At 39.0% G+C, this 21124-nt stretch overlaps 1 protein-coding gene across 4 annotated transcripts in view; it reads left to right on the forward strand.

Annotated features, from left to right (window-relative positions):
• The window catches only part of LOC127425090 (collagen alpha-1(XIV) chain-like), a 95384-nt gene that overhangs the window by 16651 nt on the left and 57609 nt on the right, over window positions 1-21124 (forward strand). For 3 of the 4 annotated variants that reach the window (XM_051670733.1, XM_051670735.1, XM_051670736.1), the window contains 6 exons: window positions 7954-8109; window positions 8411-8530; window positions 14746-14910; window positions 14998-15159; window positions 16698-16855; window positions 17766-17895. In XM_051670733.1, the coding sequence (XP_051526693.1) occupies window positions 7954-8109; window positions 8411-8530; window positions 14746-14910; window positions 14998-15159; window positions 16698-16855; window positions 17766-17895 (891 nt within the window). The remainder of the gene's footprint in view (window positions 1-7953; window positions 8110-8410; window positions 8531-14745; window positions 14911-14997; window positions 15160-16697; window positions 16856-17765; window positions 17896-21124) is intronic. The other variant, XM_051670734.1, reaches the window with a different exon arrangement.

Here is a 21124-nt window from a genome sequence, read left to right on the forward strand (position 1 = left end):
TACAGTAGCTAATTACTTTGTAATTGGATTACACCCACCTGAATTACTTTACAATGCCTAAACGGTGAACTAGCCCTCTTAGCATCATGAAAACAAAGTTACTATAAACAGAAATCATATCTGCGAAAAAGATTGTTTTGTAAATATTAAAATCGTAAGTAACGAGTAAAACAATTTTCATTTCACGTGTTCGCCTGCCCATATAATCGTTGATTTGATAAGGGGTAAACGTATTTGGCTTGCTGTCCACAAAGGAGGGAATGAGGCTCGACTCGAGCACTAAAAAGTGCTTAAATAAACTATGAATAGCAAGCTTGCGAAGATGGATTTAATGCTTTATATATTAACCCTTGTGCGTCAATAAAAAAAGTTACAAAAACTGCCATAATAATATTATATATTAATATTATTTTCCACTTTCAGTAAGTAAAGTTTTTAACCAACATCAGTCCTGATCATAACTACCAAATATTCATTTTCAGGATTTTAACCCTTTAAATGCCAGTTTGTTTACAGAACGCCACTGTTGTTTTTTACACACACACACACATTTCTTAATACACACACACAAAACACACTCTGACATCCATACCAACACACACACACAATTTTATCTGCATCATTTATTCAGTTGTCCTGCAGTGCTCTATAATACAGCAAACAGAGAATAGGGGAAAAGCATGTATTTGCTCCATAGGCTAAACATGATAAAAATGGCGCCATCTAGTGGAAAATATTAAAATGTAAATGTTGAAGCCAGAGCTCCGGAATGAAAGCATAATATCATAGAATTCATGATTTTATGCTTTAATGGCACTGGGATCAAATATTGCAGTTTTAATGGGTTTCAATGGGGACATTTTTGTCCTGAAGGTCCTGAGTGTGACTATTTTGTGTACACAGTGTATTATAGATGTATTATAGGAACTGAGGTTGAAATATCAAAATTCCCCCCAAAATACACACCTTTGCAAAGTTTAGCCCGTTGGCATTAACACAGCCAAAATGATCAAAAAAACAAAAATGAAAAAGACAAAGATGTCCCAAAGGTTGCACAAGAGTTAAAAGCATATCTAAAGTAATATCTGTTGTATGCACATAATACACATTATACTGTACCAGAGCTGATTATAAACTCACGATGTTTTAACCCCTTCAGCACTAGATAGATGAAAAGGCATTAAACAGCGCTAGAATTAAAGTGCCGGTTGTAACAGAGAAAAACAAGATAAAAATAGTGAGTTGCTGCAGCAGCTTCTGGTGAATAACATCATTACATGCGATGTTTCGATCTGAGCAGTCTGCCATCATGGGTGTGTGGGCGGGGCCAAATGAGTGAGGTAATTGTCGGCTTGTACATCCTGTGGGTTGATTGGCAGATTGGATGAGCAAGCTCCTCCCGAACCTTTGTTTAAAAACTCCATTTTAATGAATTCTTTTATTTTGTATTTAGAAACAGTACAGGGTATAAACAGGAAATATAGCAAGAATTAGCCTAATACAGCATAAAATAAAAGAACAGAAGTTCAGTATCCATTATAAGTCATGGGGACACACAGCTTGAATGACTGAACTCTGGCTCTTTTTCTCCATCTCATTTACTGTATCATGGCACCTCTGTACAGAGTGATTCTCCTTGCAAGTCCACACTAGCTGAATACTTGAAAAATGCTTCACGGTCATTCTACACAATCTTTCTCTATCTGTTTGAGTGCCCTGTAGGCATGCAGGTGTGCCCTATCTCTCTCTCTCTCTCTCTCTCTCTCTCTGTGTACTCGTCACTTGTCAGCTGCTGCTCTCTCTGTTGATTGCAGCCTCTGGTTACATGTAACCATGATGTAGTTTGTATAATAAGTGTGTGTGCTTTGTCTGATGGGCTCTTTTGTGTAGAACTGATGCATTAAATATTTCAATTTAATTATAATTATTAATAGTTTGCCTGAAGAACAAGGTCAGAAGTCAGTCAGAGGAATGAGCTACAGTACACATCAACTAACCTAACAATGACCCCTCCTTGACCCTAACTCTGATTCCACCCTGACTTATGTCACACGTAACCAAACCTTTGACTAAAACTGTTTCAGCTTAGATTGGCCAAGAACAGGAAGAGCCGTCTAAATCAGTGGTTCAACAACATGTACAGGGGCAAGAAAAAGTATGTGAACCCTTTGGAATTACCTGCATTTATGTATAAATGTGTCTGTTTTAATTAATAACACACAAATTATTGTTCTTGTACATATTCAATACATCATTCAAACATTCACAGTGTAGGTTGGAAAAAGTATGTGAACCCCTAGACTAATGACATCAACAAAAGCTAATTAGAGTCAGGAGTTGGCAAACCTGCATCTAATTAATGAAACGAGATTGGAGGTGTGGGTTAGAGATACTTTGACTTATAAAAAGCACTCAAACATTTTGAGTTTGTTTTTCACAAGACGCATCTGCTGATGTGGACCATGCCTCGCAAAAAAGAGATCTCAGAAGACCTACGATCAATAACTGCTGCTTTGCATAAAGTTGGAAAAGGTTACAAAGTTATCTTGAAGATCTTAGATATTCATCTGTCCACAGTTAGGTGAACAGAACTGAAAACACAGAAAAATAGTTGGAAAAATGACTTCATCCTCAAAAGTGCTCGTTGTATCAACCAGGAACATTGTGAACATGACTCTCAGGTCCCTCAAACCAGCCAATCAGATTGGCACTTATTAGATTAAGTGTTTCCCAGTTTTGTGTGCCATATGCATCAGACGGTGTGTGCACGGACTGTTGGTGACCTGACCCAACCCTAATTCCAACAATAACCCCCCTTTAACCCTAAAGGCCCATTCATAGCGAGGTTTTCAACTGTTTTTGCTGGAACAAGATTTAAAAATGTTTGCACCTCTGAAACAGCTTTCTGTATCGGCTGACATCATCAAACCCTCTTACTGTTAAGCTCCTCCCCTCCAAACACTTGTCTCCATTCTACTGTGAAACTTTACACAATCGAACCAATTCACAATGGATAAAAGCAAGTTCCGGTATAGATGATATAACACAATCTGTACGTATTAAAGGAATATTCCGGGTTCAACACAAGTGAAGCTCAATCGACAGCATTTGTAGTCATAATGTTGATTGACACACAAATGAATGTCGACTCGTCCGTCCTTTAAATGTGTGTTCCAGTGAGACACTTACAATGGAAGTCAATGGGGTCAATCTGTAAACATTAAAATACTCACTGTTTCAAAAGTATAGACACAATAAACAATATGTGTGTTAACATGATTTTATATGTGTGATAAAATCACTTACTAACCACATCTGTGGAAAGATATAGACAATATTACTTCTGTGTTGACCAAATAGTTTTCCTAAAAATGTATGTGCTCATATGTGGACAGCAGGACCAAACTATAGAAAATCAGATTTTTTTCATTTAATAGTTTATTATGTGTCCAGGAGTGTTGATTATTCATGTTGTTGAGACGTTACAGACATTACATCAGAAATTAGCATAATTAATTCTGAATTAATTTTAGGAGTGAATGCACTTAACTGCATAGAGAGCTATAGGATGCTCCCTTGCTCCCTATTTAGTGAATGACTTAACCTCCAGTGTGCTGTCTGTCTGCACTGGTCTCAGAACAGTTTGAAATGCACCTTATTTTCATCCTCACTCCATATAAAGCCTCTGAAAGCAACAAGAATTGACCCATTTATTCTCAAAGTGATAAAACAGTAATTATGGGATATTTGAACTGAAAATGAGCCTGTAGTCCACATATGTGGTCATTGTGTTTAACAGCGTGTCGTTGCATGATAAATCACTCGAATTTAAAAAATGTCATATTGAATGAAACTAGAGACTCGAATCTTTTGACTCAAACAGGTTTCAATGTAAAAACTTCATGCGGTTTCTTACCAGATGTAGTTTTGTTGGCGTTCCTCCCAAAGACAAACTCCGCTGTGGTCAGCACCATGTTGTTTTGTCACATGACTCCGTACATCGATATTAACCCTTTGATGACAGCACAGAGTCTCCTGAACTGAGATCAGTCGGTTTAAATGAAATTAAATTATGTGTTGCGTATAGCGAAGCCAAATTACAACGTCCATGCATGTGTACACGGAGTCTCGAGCTTTAACCACAAATGCTGTTGATTTAAGCTTAACTTGTTCTGAGCCCGGAATATTCTACCATCAAATGGTATATATACTGTCATTCTACCAGTATGACCAGTTTGTATGCGTTTGTGCAGAACATTTTTGTGACATCATCTCATCATTCTTGGTGAGATTATGCTAGGGCTGCACAATTAATCGAAAAACAATCGTGATTACGATTACGGCTGCCTCGATTATGTAATCGTGAAAACTGACGATTACAGCGTTCAATTTAAGTCTGCTCCTGTTGCATCAACGGTTTCTATTTACAACGTGTTTTTGCAGCGGTTGAGTGTTCTAACCAATCACTAACATGTCCGTTGAGCAGTGAAACGGCAATGGCCAATCAGAGCTGCTTAAATTAGTCCTCCGCCCAATCAGTAATGACAACTGATCCTAATGTGCAGGTTTTAAACCGTCCGAATGCCCAGATATTACTTTATGTTCCACCTCTGTTCGCAGTGGCACACGAAAATGAATACTGAAGAAACATCACCTGACGAAGATCAGGTGATGAAAGTAGATTATTAAAATACACTGTTAATGAGCAACACGACAAAACTAAAACACTCCCGTTCTAATCAAGGCACAGACGCGGTGTAAATAATTGATTTATGATGCTGATTAGACATTTAATGAGAGCATTAGTGAGAGTGCAGTGTACATTAGTGAGTGTACAAAATAGCAATAAAGTAATTGAGCTGTTCTAAGTGTGTTTTGGGGGTGTTGCCAACATAAAGAATATGGCATGAATAACATATTTCAGGAATCACCATCACTGTTATCACGTCCGCTGTATTAAGATTATTTGCCACGCAGCTTGTATTAGTAGAGTTAACATTTTCACAAATCGCACAATCTTCGACTGTTTTTAATTTCCAAAGTGCGCCACTGAGGCCAGCAATGATCTAACGATGATCGTACATGAACAAGATCACCATTGATGATGTGACGGGATGAATGGTCCCGTCTCTTACTGAACACAGTAACTTGGTCGATTTAAATCGGCTGTTAATAAGTTTGAATATTGAATATGTCATATTATTTACTGTACGTGGACTAATAATTTAAGCAGTAATTTAGCAATCATTTAATTTATTTTATACAATAGATATCTATTTAAATAAGTTTTATTTGGCCTAACATTAATTAACAAACATTACAATATTTAATGCTTAAAAGATCATATCCACCATTGAAATGTGCTACTCTGAAGAACCGCACGGTTGCTTACTTTGTGACGTCACCGTAATTTAATATTTTAATCGACATTAATAATCACGATTACAATATCAAGGGCAATAATCAGCAATTATGATATTTGCTATAATCGTGCAGCCCTAGATTATGCCTTAATGCTGACCCCACACTGACCCTAAATCTGACCTCACTTTGACCTTAACACTAAGGTTGTCCAGACCATTACCGATTTAAAATTGCTTTAGAAGAGAGTGTGAGTGTGTGTGTGTGAGTGTGTGTTTGTGAGTGTGTGTGTGTGTGTGTGTGTGTGTGTGTGTTAAATGGAGATGTTCTGAGGTTCGTGCTATAACACGTTCACCTGCACTTCAGAGTTTGTTTTTTTTAAGTTGAACTCTGTATTTGTCTTTCATTACCAGAAAACCTGGCTTCGCTTTTACCCATAATTCCATGCCCTATCATGTCTCTACACATATGGAATGTACGCTTTTAGAAATGTAAACTTACACTATAATAACACTCAGTGAAAATTGGTGTAGTTAAAATTTTCAGATATTTTTCTGTGTAAACACATGCATACACTGAAAACTATGTACTGTGTGTAAAATGAAGGTGAGGCTGTTGGGTTTACACACACACACACACACACATCACACAGACAGACACACACAGACACTCACAGACACAGACAGACACACACACACACACACAGACACACACACACTCTCTCTCACAGACACACACTCTCACTCACAGACACAGACAGACAGACACACACACAGACACTCACAGACACAGACAGACAGACACACACACACACACACACACACACACGACAGACAGACACACACACACTCTCACTCACAGACACAGACAGACAGACACACACACAGACACTCACAGACACAGACAGACAGACACACACTCACAGACACAGACACACAGACACACACACAGACACACACACACAGACACACACACACAGACACACACACACTCACAGACACACACTCTCTCTTACAGACACACACTCTCACACACACACAGACACACACACACACACACACACACTCACAGACACAGACAGACAGACACACACACACACACACACAGACACAGACACACACACACACACACACACACTCTTACAGACACACACTCTCTACACACACACACACACACACACACACACAGACACACACACACTCACAGACACACACTCTCTCTTACAGACACACACTCTCTCACACACACAGACACACACACACACACACACACAGACAGACACACACACTCACAGACACACACTTTCTCTCACAGACACACACTCTCTCACACACACAGACACACACACTCACAGACACACACACTCCCTCACACACACACACACACAGACACAGACACACACCCACACACACACACACAAACACAGACACACACTCTCTCTCTCACACACACACACACACACACACTCACAGACACACAAATACAGCACACACACTCACAGACACACACTCTCTCATGCACTCACTCACTCACTCACAGACAGACACACACACACTAACACACACATACTGACAGACACACACACACACACACAAACACTCACATGCACACGCACACACACACTCACACGCACACACACACTCACACACAGACAGACACACGCACACACTCACACATACTCACAGACAAACACACACACTCACGCACACACACTCAGACACACACACTCACACACACACACAAACACACACTCACATACACTCACAGACGCACACACACTCAGACACACACACTCAGACACACACACTCACACACACACAAACATACACTCACATACACTCACAGACGCACACACACACACTCTCAGACAGACACACAAACACACTCACAGACAGACACACACACACAAACACTCACAGACGCACACACACTCAAAGCTGAATTATATTATCTGTTCTGTATTGTAGTATATTGTATATTCTGTGATATTGTTCTGATGCAGTTGACTGAAATGTTTCTCTCTTCTTTCTCCAGGTGAGAGTGTGTTTTACCAGATATCTATCTCAGAGGAAAATCAGGAATGAAACTGTATTGATGTATATCAATGAGGACAGAATAAGGGACAAAGACTTAAATAAAGACTGATTACTGAGAGTCTGTTTTTTTTTTTGTAAACACACACACACACACACACACACACAAACAGACTGTCTGATGTGAAGTCTGATACTTAGTCACATTCATCAGTGACTGTCACTTTTTAAACTTCATTAGTTGCTTTCTGTGAATAAACAATATGTGTTAAAGGCCTCAATGAATAATAAAAAGTGCTGTTTTGTTGAGATTACTATATTTACACACCGATATTTTTGGACTGCTGTGACAGCACTAGAAGATTAAGTTAATATAAGTGATACTGTAGAAAGACTGGCATCATTACATTGTTTTTATTTTAATATCAAATTAATACTAAAGTATGAGTGCTTTTGACATCTGTACACTGATGATTCTGTTGATGTTTCATGAGAAATGGGAAGTATCGTGTGTGTTTATTGTGTAATCACAGAGCTGTTTCTCTCTCTGTCTCTGTAGTGGACGTCTTCACATGTAAGACTCCAGCCATTGCGGATATCGTGATTCTGGTGGACGGATCATGGAGTATCGGCCGAATTAATTTCCGTTTGGTGCGGATGTTTCTGGAAAGTCTCGTGAAAGCTTTCTCCGTTGGATCTGACCATACACGCATCGGTGCGTCTGCATTGTTTCTCATTCTTATATTACAGATTACTGCTGCTTTAGTGTTTTGTTTTTTTAGTGTGTCACGCTTTGTGCGTTGCATTTTAAAACGGCATGTCCTGTCGAAAGTTCTACATCATGTGTTCTGTTCCATTCATTTGCACTTCATCTAGCTATAGTGGAACACAATAACGCATCCTGTGTGAACGCCCCGTCTGATGGGTGTCTGGTGGACATGACGCTAAACCAGACTAATTATACAGGGCTGACAGTTTACCGACTAAACAATGTTTGACAATGTGTGTGTGTTCAGGTTTGGCTCAGTACAGCGGGGATCCCAGGATTGAGTGGCATTTAAACACTCACAGCACTAAAGAGGCCGTGATCGACGCTGTCAAGAATCTGCCTTATAAAGGAGGAAACACACTCACAGGTACATGATCTCTCTCCATCTGTCACTTTCTGCATTTTTGCTTAACCCTTCTATGGTACTGAAAAATGGTACCTCCCTTTGGTGTTTGCGGTCATTTTTGACCGGAAGGGTCAGATGTGTAACCCCCTTTTTTTTTTTTATAATAATAATAATGATACCATTTCTTCTTCCCTGAAGAACAATAAAATTATGCATTTCTTTTGTGATTTTATGCTATTTTTATCTTATTTACATGCACATTTCTAAATGTTACCATTAATTTGCATATACACTGCTGGCCAAAGGTTTGGAATAATGTACAGATTTTGCTGTTTCGGAAGGAAGTTGGTACTTTAATTCCTCAAAGTGTCATTCAACTGATCACAAAGTATAGTCAGGACATTACTGATGTAAAAAACAGCACCATCACTATTTGAAAAAGTCATTTTTGATCAAATCTAGACAGCAGCCATCACTCCAACACCTTATCCTTGAGTAATCATGATAAATTGATCATTTGGTACTAGAAAATCACTTGCCATTATATCAAACACAGCTGAAAGATATTTGGTTCATTAAATGAATCTTAACATTGTCTTTGTGTTTGTTTTTGAGTTGTCACAGTATGCAATAGACTGGCATGTCTTAAGGTCAATATTAGGTCAAAAATGGCAAAAAAGAAACAGCTTTCTCTAGAAACTCATCAGTCAATCATTGTTTTGAGGAATGAAGGCTATACAATGCTTGAAACTGCCCAAAAACTGAAGATGTGTACACTACAGTCTTCAAAGACAAAGAACAACTGACTCTAACAAGGACAGAAAGAGATGTGGAAGACCAGATGTACAACTAAACAAGAGGATAAGTACATCAGAGTCTCTAGTTTGAGAAATAGACGCCTCACATGTCCTCAGCTGACAGCTTCATTGAATTCTACCCGCTCAACACCAGTTTCATGTACAACAGTAAAGAGAAGACTCAGGGGTGCAGGCCTTATGGGAAGAATTGCAAAGAAAAAGCCACTTTTGAAACAGAAACACAAAAAGAAAAGGTTAGAGTGGGCAAAGAAACACAGACATTGGACAACAGATAATTGGAAAAGAGTGTTCTGGATCTTAACTCCATTGAGCTTTTGTGGGATCAGCTAGCCTGTAAGGTGCGTGAGAAGTGCCCGACAAGACAGACACATCTATGGCCAGTGCTACAGGAAGTGTGGGGTGAAATGTCACCTGAGTATCTGGACAAACTGTAGAGCTCCACTTATTGATGCCCTGGTTCCGTGTTCTGTAGAACTGGGCGATTAATCCAATTTTATTTTCAATTACGATTTTGGCTTCCAGCGATTATGAAAACAAGATAATCGAGATAAAACGATTATTGTGCTGCATTCCATTTCGCTGTGAAACACCCCGGCGTTATATCTTTAAAGCATCCTTTATTAAAGTTCAAATAATAAGGAAGCGGCTTATGAAAATAAACTCGATAATTGGCGATACGCAGCTCTATTAATTAGAGAGAGTTTGTTTTTTTGTGAGTTAAAGATGGGTCAGAGTGAACATGAAGGTGCAAGAGTCTTAGCCCATTGTACACTGGAACAAAATACATTTGTGATTAGTCTTTTTTGGCTTGTTTTCCTAAATAATATCTAAAACTCCTTTAAAACAACATACATTTATTTTAGGAGCTATACTGCAGAAGAAAAAAATTGTTATCGGATAATGTTGAATATAATATTTAACCAGGGCTCGACATTAGAGCTTTATTTGACTACCATACGTAACATTAAATAATGATCATATGACAATAGACTCCTCCCCTACAGTGCAGTTTACATTTCAAGTTCAAGGAAATCCACTGTTAAAAAGACGTTTTTTTTAAAGTTCAATAAATGCATGATGTTTCCAAAGTCAATGAGTAATCATGTTAAATAATCGTGATCTCAGTATTGACCAAAATAATCCTGCTTTTGATTTATGACATAATTGAGCAGCACTAGTGTTCTGCATTGTGAGTGTGTTATTGTCTCACCCCTTCACTTCTGAGTGTGTGTGTTTAGCATTGTGACAGAAGCTCTGTGTTATAGTCTCACCAGTTCATTTTTGTGTGTAAGTGTGTTTGTGTGTGAGTGGGTGTGTTTTAGAGTCTCACCCTGTAATTTCTGTCTGTTTTTTGTTTCTGCATTGTGGCTGATTTATTGATTGTATTGACAGATAAAACAATTGCCCTGTTTTTAGGTCTTTCCTATGCATTTTCAATGGTTGGTCAATTTTGACCACGAATACCAAAGGTGTCTCTTTTGTTTTTTACGACCCCTTAGTCTTATCGAATCAAGCCCAATTTTTGTTGTATGTTCAGATGGCAAATGGAGGAAAAGTCACCAAGTCTTGGACTGCTCTGATAAAAGAAACTATTTTTATTAAATGAGGAAAATTGATTTTGGTCAAAAATGACCGAATAACATAGGAGGGTAAAGAAGTCCATTGAAATCGAAAGTAAAGCTGCTTCCATAATTGGTCTAGTATGAGAGGTGTTCTGTTGAAGTAATTTCTCACCTGATAATCTTGTGGTGCTTGCAGCAGCATATATTGCTCAATGTTCACCACATCAAGGAGACTAAAGACATTTCAGGTAGCCAATAAGTGAGAACAAACTTAGTGTGACTTCCCTGATGGATGAGATGTACTCATTCCCACAGGATGCTGCTAAAGTCTGGAGCAAGCAGTGGATTTAATGTAAAGGAAGGAACATCTTAAACATCATTATGGTGTCAAACACACACTAACCCTCGTTTAGATCAAAATTCAGAACTTTTGCAGAACTGGTATTTTAACTTTTTTTTGGTTAGCCAGAAAAGTATGTGTATATATGTATATGTATATGTATGTGTGTGTGTGTGTGTGTATATATATATATATATATATATATATATATATATATATATATATATATATATATATATATTAAACAAACATTGTCATAATGCTCTTCTAATGTTCCCCTAACATTCTCACAACCTTTATATTAGTGCAACTGCAACCCTGCTGTTGGCCAATAATAAATCTACAATCCATGACTTGTTCTAATCTACGGTTTAACCCTTTAAGTTCGGACCATCTGGCCCTCCGAAAAAATACAGTTGTCAAAATATTGATAACTAAAATCTTGATTAACACAAAATAGGTATTGTTTGAAAGCTTAGAAGCTCTACTTTCCAATGCATGTTGACATTATAACCAAAACTGAACAAGTGGTTTGAAACTGGCAGACGGATCAGAAGTGTTCCATTTTGATAATTTATTAAAGGAGACCTATTATGCCCCTTTTTACCAGATGTAATATAAGTCTCAGGTGTCCCCAGAATGTGTCTGTGAAGTTTCAGCTCAAAATACCCCACGGATCATTTATTATACCATGTTGTAAATGCCTCTTTTTGGATGGAATCAAAAACACGCTGTTTTCGTGTGTGTCTCTTTAAATGCAAATGAGCTGCTGCTCCCCGCCCCCTTTCTGGAAGAGGGCTGTGCCTTTACAGCTCGTGCTTCGGATACTATAGCAACAACAAATCAGAACCAATATGATTGACACTGTAAATACCGGAGTTCAGCCATGTATGTATGAGCAACCGTAAATGACGCAACACATAGGCATTTTGAGTTTGTGACAGTGCTTCTTATGTAGAAAATCACTTCCTGCCCTCCATCTGCATTTCACACTACAGCAACGCAGTGATGTGACATCGTGCAAACAAGCTATAACGACATAGCTCTGGTCTCCGTGAATACAGTCAGAGACAATGGTAACTTTAGCTGCATTAGCTGTGGAATCAGCTAACAAACACATTCGGAAAGGCGATTTGCAAACGTTCACAAACTATAAAGTGCGATACTTACATCTTCAGGATATAAAGCTGGAACACGAACAGTTGGTACTGATCCGTGCTTGAGGATCAAATATTTAGAAAATCCTGTTTTATATTGACCCTCATTCACAAAGCAGTCCGGTGTAAAATGATTTGCACAAACATACACAAATTTTGGTATGTTTTGGGGAACATTTTCTTCAAAGACAAAACTTGTCCACTGCGTCTTCAGTGGCTCTGATGCCAGGAGTACATGAAGACTCTTATGTTCACTTTTACAGCCAACAACAGAACACGTATGACGCTTACGAAGTTGAGACATTATACTTCTCACTGTAGCTGCTCCAGCGTGGAAAGAAATGGCGGACTGTGTGTCGATCACTCAGGGGAGGATCTATGATAATAGGGTGGAGTCCGTCACCAGTCGTGGGCGTGGCCTGCTCTAAAGTGACGTCACTTTAGAGCGGATACGAAAACCAGTCATTTTGAGACACTGTTTTTGATTAATAAAAATATAAGAAAGAGGACTTTTTTTGGGGGGGGGATTTTTCCCCTTTTTCTCCCAATTTGGAATGTCCAATTCCCAATGCGCTCTAAGTCCTCGTGGTGGCGTAGTGACTCGCCTCAGTCTGGGTGGCGGAGGACGAATCTCAGTTGCCTCTGCGTCTGAGACAGTCAACCCGCACATCTTATCACGTGGCTTGTTGAGCGCGTTGCCACGGAGATATAGCGCGTGTGGAGGCTTCACGCCATCCACCGCGGCAACCACGCTCAACTCACCACGCGCCCCACCGAGAACAAACCACATTATAGCAACCACAAGGAGGTTACCCCATGTGACTCTACCCTCCCTAGCAACTGGGCCAATTTGGTTGCTTAGGAGACCTGGCTGGAGTCACTCAGCACACCCTGGGATTCGAACTAGCGAACTAGCGAACTCCAGGGGTGGTAGCCAGCGTATTTTACCACTGAGCTACCCAGGCCCCGTGAGTGGGTGGACTTTTAACATTGTAGGGTGGTTGTGTACACACACTGCCGACTCACATTTATGTTCAAACACCCTGTAAAAGTGAATTTTGCATAATAGGTCCCCTTTAAAACAAATGCACTGTACATACTATCGCAAACAGTAAAAACATGAAACTGATCAAATAGTCCATGTGTCATATGTTGTTGGAAAGCTCTCAAAGAGTAGAATACAACCAGCCTATTTGTTTTACTCACAGACAAAAAAAAAGATAGATCAATAGATAATCCACACAATGCACAATGTACACACAGCACATAATCAGATGACTTCATCAGCAATTGTGTAGTATGTTGTCCAGCATCATGGAATGCTAAACCAATCATATTAGGATTCAGATCACTGCAACCAGAGGTGGAAGTCATCCAAATATGGGCAGAGAGGATCGTTCACTGTAATTACATGTGGCCACCAGGAGATGGCGCCAAATACATGACACACACTCAATGATGACTCATTCTGTGAAATCTCATTACTAAAATCATGTCTGCATGCTATACAAACCTTTAGTCATTGTTGTGTTTGCATGTGTAATTAGTTCTTATGTACAATTATTATGTTTTATTTGTTTGGAGAGGCTTTTGGACACTATGATAAATTATTTTTGTAATGCTATAACTTTTGATTGCTTTGTCGTATCAACACAAATTTGTACTCCGATACAGTTGACAGGATTGGGAACAAAACAAAAGCAGTTTTTTGGAGGTACCTTATTTACACCCAGAGATACAGTATATAATGTCAAATTTTTGGCTCATTTGTTTTGTGATTTTTCAGCAGTTTCTTAGGCTGGGTATCATCAATTATAATAATCTATATCATTATAACATCTGAAAAGTTTTTTGTTTTACAATGAAACCAAACACTTGACCCTCCTTGTTTTTTAATTATATTTTAGTTATAAGCCTTTAATTTTGGGTATGCCACTGAAACAGGAAATCTTTCGAAACACCTTCAGAGCTTAAAGCCTTAATTAATTATTAAAATATGTTAAACACATAATACTTTTTTTGTGTGTGAGATTTACTAGACAAAAGGTTCACTGGAACATGTACTTGTATCTTTCATTGTATCATACTGAAAACTGTGCCTAGATTATTATAAGATAATGAAAAATAAAACCTAAAAAAAACATTAGTAAACGTTCTGTATAAGTTCTTTTTAGGTGGTCCACCAAAAGCCACCTGCAACATTCTGGGAACGTTAGTTTATGGTTATACAAAAATAGAACCTAAAGAGAGTGTTCCAAGAATGTTAGGAATTGGTTCCCAGAAACTATCGTTAGGGGAACGTTCTGCATTTGCTGGGCTGGCTCTGTTAATGTATGTGCTCATGTGTGTGTTTTTCCAGGTCTTGCTTTGACGTATATTTTGGAGAACAGCTATAAACCTGAATCTGGATCCAGACCTGATGTTCCTAAAGTTGGAATTCTGATCACGGATGGGAAGTCCCAGGATGATGTTCGTGATCCAGCTCAGAGATTGAGAGACGCTGGAATTGAACTGTTTGCTATCGGTATCAAACATTAAACATGACGTAGACAAGATTTGGAGCAATGATTGTGTTTACTCTTGTCCATGTGATGAATCTGTGAATCTTCAGGTGTGAAGAACGCTGATGAGAACGAGCTGAGAGCCATCGCATCTCCACCAATGGAAACTCACGTTTATAATGTGGCTGATTTCAGCGTGATGAGTTCAATCGTGGAAGGACTCACCAGAACCGTCTGTGATCGAGTGACTGAACTCAGCAAAGAGATCAGCGGTTAGTCCCTGTGTGTTTTCTTCTACAGAAATGTCTGTTAACTTTTAAAAGAAAATTCCAGGTCAAATACAGCTTATTCTCTATGTACAGCATCACAGAAATGTGTTTTTTCCCTAACCTTATCCGCAAAACTCTGTTTACAAACTCTATCCACGGGACTGACATAGTTAACAATAATGCACTTTTTAACGGATTAATTCATGTAAGTTCTTGAACAAAAATACAAGCATCACATGTCTGCTCTTAAACCCTCCAGTAAACTCTTACCCTATAGACATCTATTATAAGATCATTACTGCATATATACACGGAAAACACCATCATGAGCATCACACGCCTTGTTTGTTGCAGATGACAATGAACAGAGTGCTAATTCACTTTGTAGCGTGAGGCACATACAGACTACATGTTTATTTAATTAAATAGCAGCCTTTTTTTCTCCCTTTTCTCCCCAATTTGGAACGCCCAATTCCCAATGCGCTCTAAGTCCTCGTGGTGGCGTAGTGACTCGCCTCAATTCGGGTGGTGGAGGACGAATCTCAGTTGCCTCCGTGTCTGAAACCGTCAATCCACGCATCTTATCACGTGACTTGTTGAGTGCGTTACCACGGAGACGTAGCCACACGCCCCACTGAGAGAGAGAACCACATAATAGTGACCACGAGGAGGTTACCCCATGTGACTCTACCCTCCCTAGCAACCGGACCAATTTGGTTGCTAAGGAGACCTGGCTGGAGTCACTCAGCACGCCCTGGATTCAAACTCGCGACTCCAGGTGTGATAGTCAGCATCAATACTCGCTGAGATACCCAGACCCCCCAATAGCGGCCTTTTGATTTTTTTTAAAATTAATAATCACATTGGGACACGTAGCGACCTGCTTTTCCAGAAGTGAGAAACTTGCATCAAAACTCACACAAAATGGAAAGGGCTTCAAAATAAAAGCTTGCGCCAAAATAAAAGCTCAATTTAAATGGAAAAAAGTTTGACAGAAATATATTACTACTGTATAGTTATGTAATATTCATTCTTAATACTACTACTACTAATAATAAATCAATAGAAATGTATTATATTTATGTTTGATATCTCACATATGTGATGCTGTTATGCAGCACTTTTTTTGACACAACTCCAGTGTTTATTTTGGATTGTGCTGTGAGCTTCTATATAAAAGCATTTCAGTTGATAAAAATAATACAGTATTATGTTGAAAATTATTATGTTTTTATTTTATTTTTTTAAAGAATTTGTTTATTTAAACACCATTTTGGTGATAGAATTGAAATAAACAGTTGATATTGAATTCAGGAAAAATGCAGTAAAATAACAGGTATCGTACTTGTACTCAAAACAATGATAATGGGACATCCTGATTTTGGACCTTTTGTGCTGAAAGTCAGGCAGCTAATTCAGAGGTCAGCGAGGTCAGGATCTTTTAGAGGGTTAAAGGTCTGTCAGAAATGTTTATTCAAGGTTTTATCATGCTAAGATGGAGATGCAGGTAAAGTTTATCTTCTTTATGTGTGCTTTTTCAGGTGAGGTAGTTTCATATACCCAACCAAATGCTCCCAGTGACCTTGTGACCTCTGAGGTCACGGCCAGGAGCTTCCGTGTATCATGGACTCACGCTGCAGGACAGGTGGAGAAGTACAGAGTGGTGTATTATACACCCACAGGATCCAAACCTGAGGAGGTGTGTTTGTTTGTACATGTACAGTGGTCACAAAGGTGTTAAGACACGTGTGACTTAAATGTGTGAATGTTGTTGCATTACATAACAGCATATCAAACAAGTGTCATCTGTTCAGACAAATCCTGCTGGAGCTATTATTTATTATTTTCTCCCAATTTGGAATGCCCAATTCCCACTACTTAGTAGGTCCTCGTGGTGGTGCGGTTACTCACCTCAATCCGGGTGGTGGAGGACGAATCTCAGTTGCCTCCGCTTCTGAGACCGTCAATCCGTGCATCTTATCACGTGACTCGTTGTGTATGACACCGTGGAGACTCACAGCATGTGGAGGCTCATGCTACTCTCCACGATCCACACACAACTTACCACACGCCCCATTGAGAGCGAGAACCACTAATCACGACCATGAGGAGGTTACTCCATGTGACTCTACCCTCCCTAGCAACCGGGCCAATTTGGTTGCTTAGGAGACCTGGCTGGAGTCACTCAGCACACCCTGGATTCAAACTCACGACTCCAGGGGTGATAGTCAGTGTCAATACTCGCTGAGATACCCAGACCCCCGCTGGAGCTTTTTTTTTATTTTTATAAATTCACTTATTTGAGTTTCTGAATCAACTGCTGTGTTTGTGATTTTTAGTGGATATGTGAAGTTCACACAGGTGTTCTAATACAGGACACCACAAACATCGACTTCATTTTACTCACTACATCTATTGTTATAGTGTTTCAAAACCAACGAACTTCTTTTGTTTGCTTGAAAAGTGTGCTTGAGCTGACTGTCTTTCAGATATATTACAGCTGATTTTATATTTTGTTATGCAATGACATTCAGACATTTATAAGTGTGACTGAAACACCCAAATATTTTTGGGGCCACTATATGTTCAATCACACATGTGTTGTGTAGGTTGTGGTGAAAGGTGGCGAGAACTCGGTGGTGTTGAGTAATCTGAACTCTTTGACGGAGTATCAGATCGCTGTGTTTGCCATCTACAGTAACTCTGCCAGTGAAGCTCTGAGAGGCAGCAAGACCACATGTGAGTACATCATCTGATCTATTATATCGATTATATATTTTGACACAACTGTAATTTTCACTTCTGACCATTGATACATTTGACCTATTATTACACATATGATTTGTTATTGTACACATCTCTATTATTTTACATATCTGACCTATTGTTTTTACACACCTGCAAGCAGTGGTCGATTTGTAGATCTTTCGAGGAGGATGGTGGGGTCAGATGTCTCTTTGTTGGGGGGGAATCATGCAAAGGTTTTATTTAATGCATGTTATTGCCATACAGTTCTTAGTTAATCGTGGCAACCTATACATCATTAGAAAGGTGCGCTCCAGCTTCGATTTTTCACCAAAGTTTTACTATATAAATATTACAGTGAGGGTAACTTCTTAATTTGTGTCAGTATATCAAAACATCAAATCGACAGATAGAATAATGAAAAGAGAATAAAGACGCACACACTTACTCAGCTGTGTAGCTTTCAGTGAACAATATCCGATAGAGTGTTTAATCCACAAGTGTGCACATTTAGAGAAATATTGATGGGTTTTCATATGTTTACTTATCAGTACTCTTTAACACTCTCATATTGTGCATGTTACATGCATCTAAAACGGGGTAGGCCACTGTTATGTCTCCAGGGTTCCCGTGGGTCCTTAAGTTCAGTTTGCTAAAATTTAAAGTCACAAAAAGTCTTAAATATCTAAAATGATATAACAAAAGTCTTAATTATTATTGAAAGAGGTCTTAAATTTGGGGATGGAAATACAGGATTCACGAAATGGCCTAAAGTGATTATTATTAAACTTCAGAAGGATACGATTTAATGAAATATATGTGTGCGCTGCATGCTTCAAAGAGAAGATGTGGCACTGTTGCACATTCTCCGGGCATGTGGGAGAGCTTGTGATACTGTTTCCTGCGGTGGACATTTATGACAATCGATCGCGGATTATTTACTGTTGATAAATTATGACTTACTTTAAAGTGTTTATATTGTAATATGTTGTAGATGATTGTAAGAGTGCATATTTTATTTCCCTTATCTGTTCAAATGAGCAGCTGGAAGTAGTGGTGCACAGAAATTTCAAAATAAGAGTCCCCTGTGTATTTTGGGCTTTTGTTGAGTATTTTAAACTGGTAGATACCCTGTTTTGCAGATAATACGTTTTAAGACCTAGTTAAATGTGTGCCCCAGCCTGAGTAAAATAATCTGATATGCATGATTTATTTTGAGATTGTGTAGGTTTGTTCTGGTATGGACACACGGTATTAATTTAATAGTAGCACAGTTTTTGTTCCTGGGTTGTAAGTGTTATTTCCTAATTGCTTATGCCTCAAAAGTATAGAAAATGGCTATTATTCCCCACAAACTTTGCTTTTGTGACCAGGACAGTGATATTTAGAAACTTACCTATTTTCAATGAGAAAACGGGCGAATTTGTGTCTTTTCATTCACATAAAGTCAGAAAAAAACAACATATGAATCCAAATGAACATGTATTTATACTAAAGTAATATTCAAAGCCGTGCTGGTCCATAATGGTAACAAGTACCCGTCTCTTCCCCTGTCTCACTCGGTGCACCTCAAAGAGGATTACAACAGCATCAAGACCTTGCTGGATGCCTTGAAGTATGATGAGTACAGCTGGGAGGTCATAGGAGACTTCAGAATGGTGGCATTCCTGATGGGTCTCCAAGGTGGTTTTACCAAGTTTCCCTGCTATCTTTGCCTTTGGGACAGCAGGGACACCAAGGCGCACTACCACAGGCGGGACTGGCCACAGTGGACCGAGTTCTCTGTGGGTAGCAACAACATCAAGTGGGAGCCACTGGTGGACCCCCGGAAGGTGCTGATGCCAACACTGCACATCAAATTGGGCCTTATGAAACAATGTGTCAGAGCTCTAGATAAGGAGTCGGCAGCCTTCAAGAACCTTCAAGACTTCTTCCCTAAGCTGTCTGAAGCGAAGGTCAAAGCCGGTGTCTTCATCGGACCACAGATAAAGAAGATCCTGGAGTGCAGTTAATTCCCCAAGAAGCTCACTAGTAAGGAGAAAGCGGCTTGGAACAGCTTTGACTCAGTGGTTCGGGGCTTCCTGGGCAATCACACGGCCGAAAACAATGTGGAGCTGGTTGAGACTCTGGTGAAGATCTACGGCACAATGGGCTGTAGGATGTCCCTCAAAGTCCATATCCTTGATGCTCATCTTGATAAATTCAAGGAGAACATGGGAGCGTACTCAGAGGAGCAAGACGAGCGCGTCCATCAGGATATACTGGACTTTGAACGCCGCTACCAAGGACAGTATAACGAGAACATGATGGGAGACTACATTTGGGGGCTGATTCGTGAAAGTGATTTCCAGTGTAATCATAAATCTCGAAAAACTACTCACTTCTAAATCTTTTGTAGTCATTTTTGTATTACTTTAGTATAAATACATGTTCATTTGGAATCATATGTTGTTTTTTCTGACTTTATGTGAACAAAAAGACACAAATTCTCCCGTTTTCTCATTGAAAATAGGTAAATTTCTAAATATCACTGTCCTGGTCACAAAAGCAAAGTTTGTGGGGAATAATAGTCATTTTCTATACTTTTGAGGCATAAGCAATTAGGAAATAACACTTACTACCCAGGAACAAAAACTGTGTTACATAGTGAAATACAACTGCTTCATTCTGTTCAGAGTGATTTTGAAGCATGGTCAGAGTAAGATAACCGATAATGATTTTATACTGTAAAGAAATACATCTGGGGCATTTATCCAAAGAAAAGTCATTTTGCAATCTTTGTATGGTGAAATTTATTGATGAATCTCAAGTGATATGTATTATCATTAATGAATGAAACGTGTGCTAATGAGATGGCCAGACTGCTGCATATATGTTTATTATTCAGGAGCAGAGTTTTGCTACTTTTGGAAAGGACAAAATATATTTAGAGGCAAATTATAAAATTGAAACGTGACGCTAGCGCCAAAAATATGATTCATTGATTTAATGAACTGACAGCCCTAAAAAATAAATCTCTGCACGTCTCTGATCTCTGGCGATCTGGACGCTGTAACCGGAAACGCCTGAGCCGCACTACTTAGAACGCAGTTGTGCAAGAAGTCCATTATGTGAAAAGAATCCACGTGAAGATAAAGGAAAAACTATTTCTACTACAATAACAGAACTAGTTATAAGTGTGGGCTGTTTCTTTAAACTGGTGTACAAACATAGTTCTACACAT

Source organism: Myxocyprinus asiaticus, chromosome 34 (genome assembly GCF_019703515.2).
Source record: "Myxocyprinus asiaticus isolate MX2 ecotype Aquarium Trade chromosome 34, UBuf_Myxa_2, whole genome shotgun sequence".
Classification (NCBI taxonomy): domain Eukaryota; kingdom Metazoa; phylum Chordata; class Actinopteri; order Cypriniformes; family Catostomidae; genus Myxocyprinus; species Myxocyprinus asiaticus.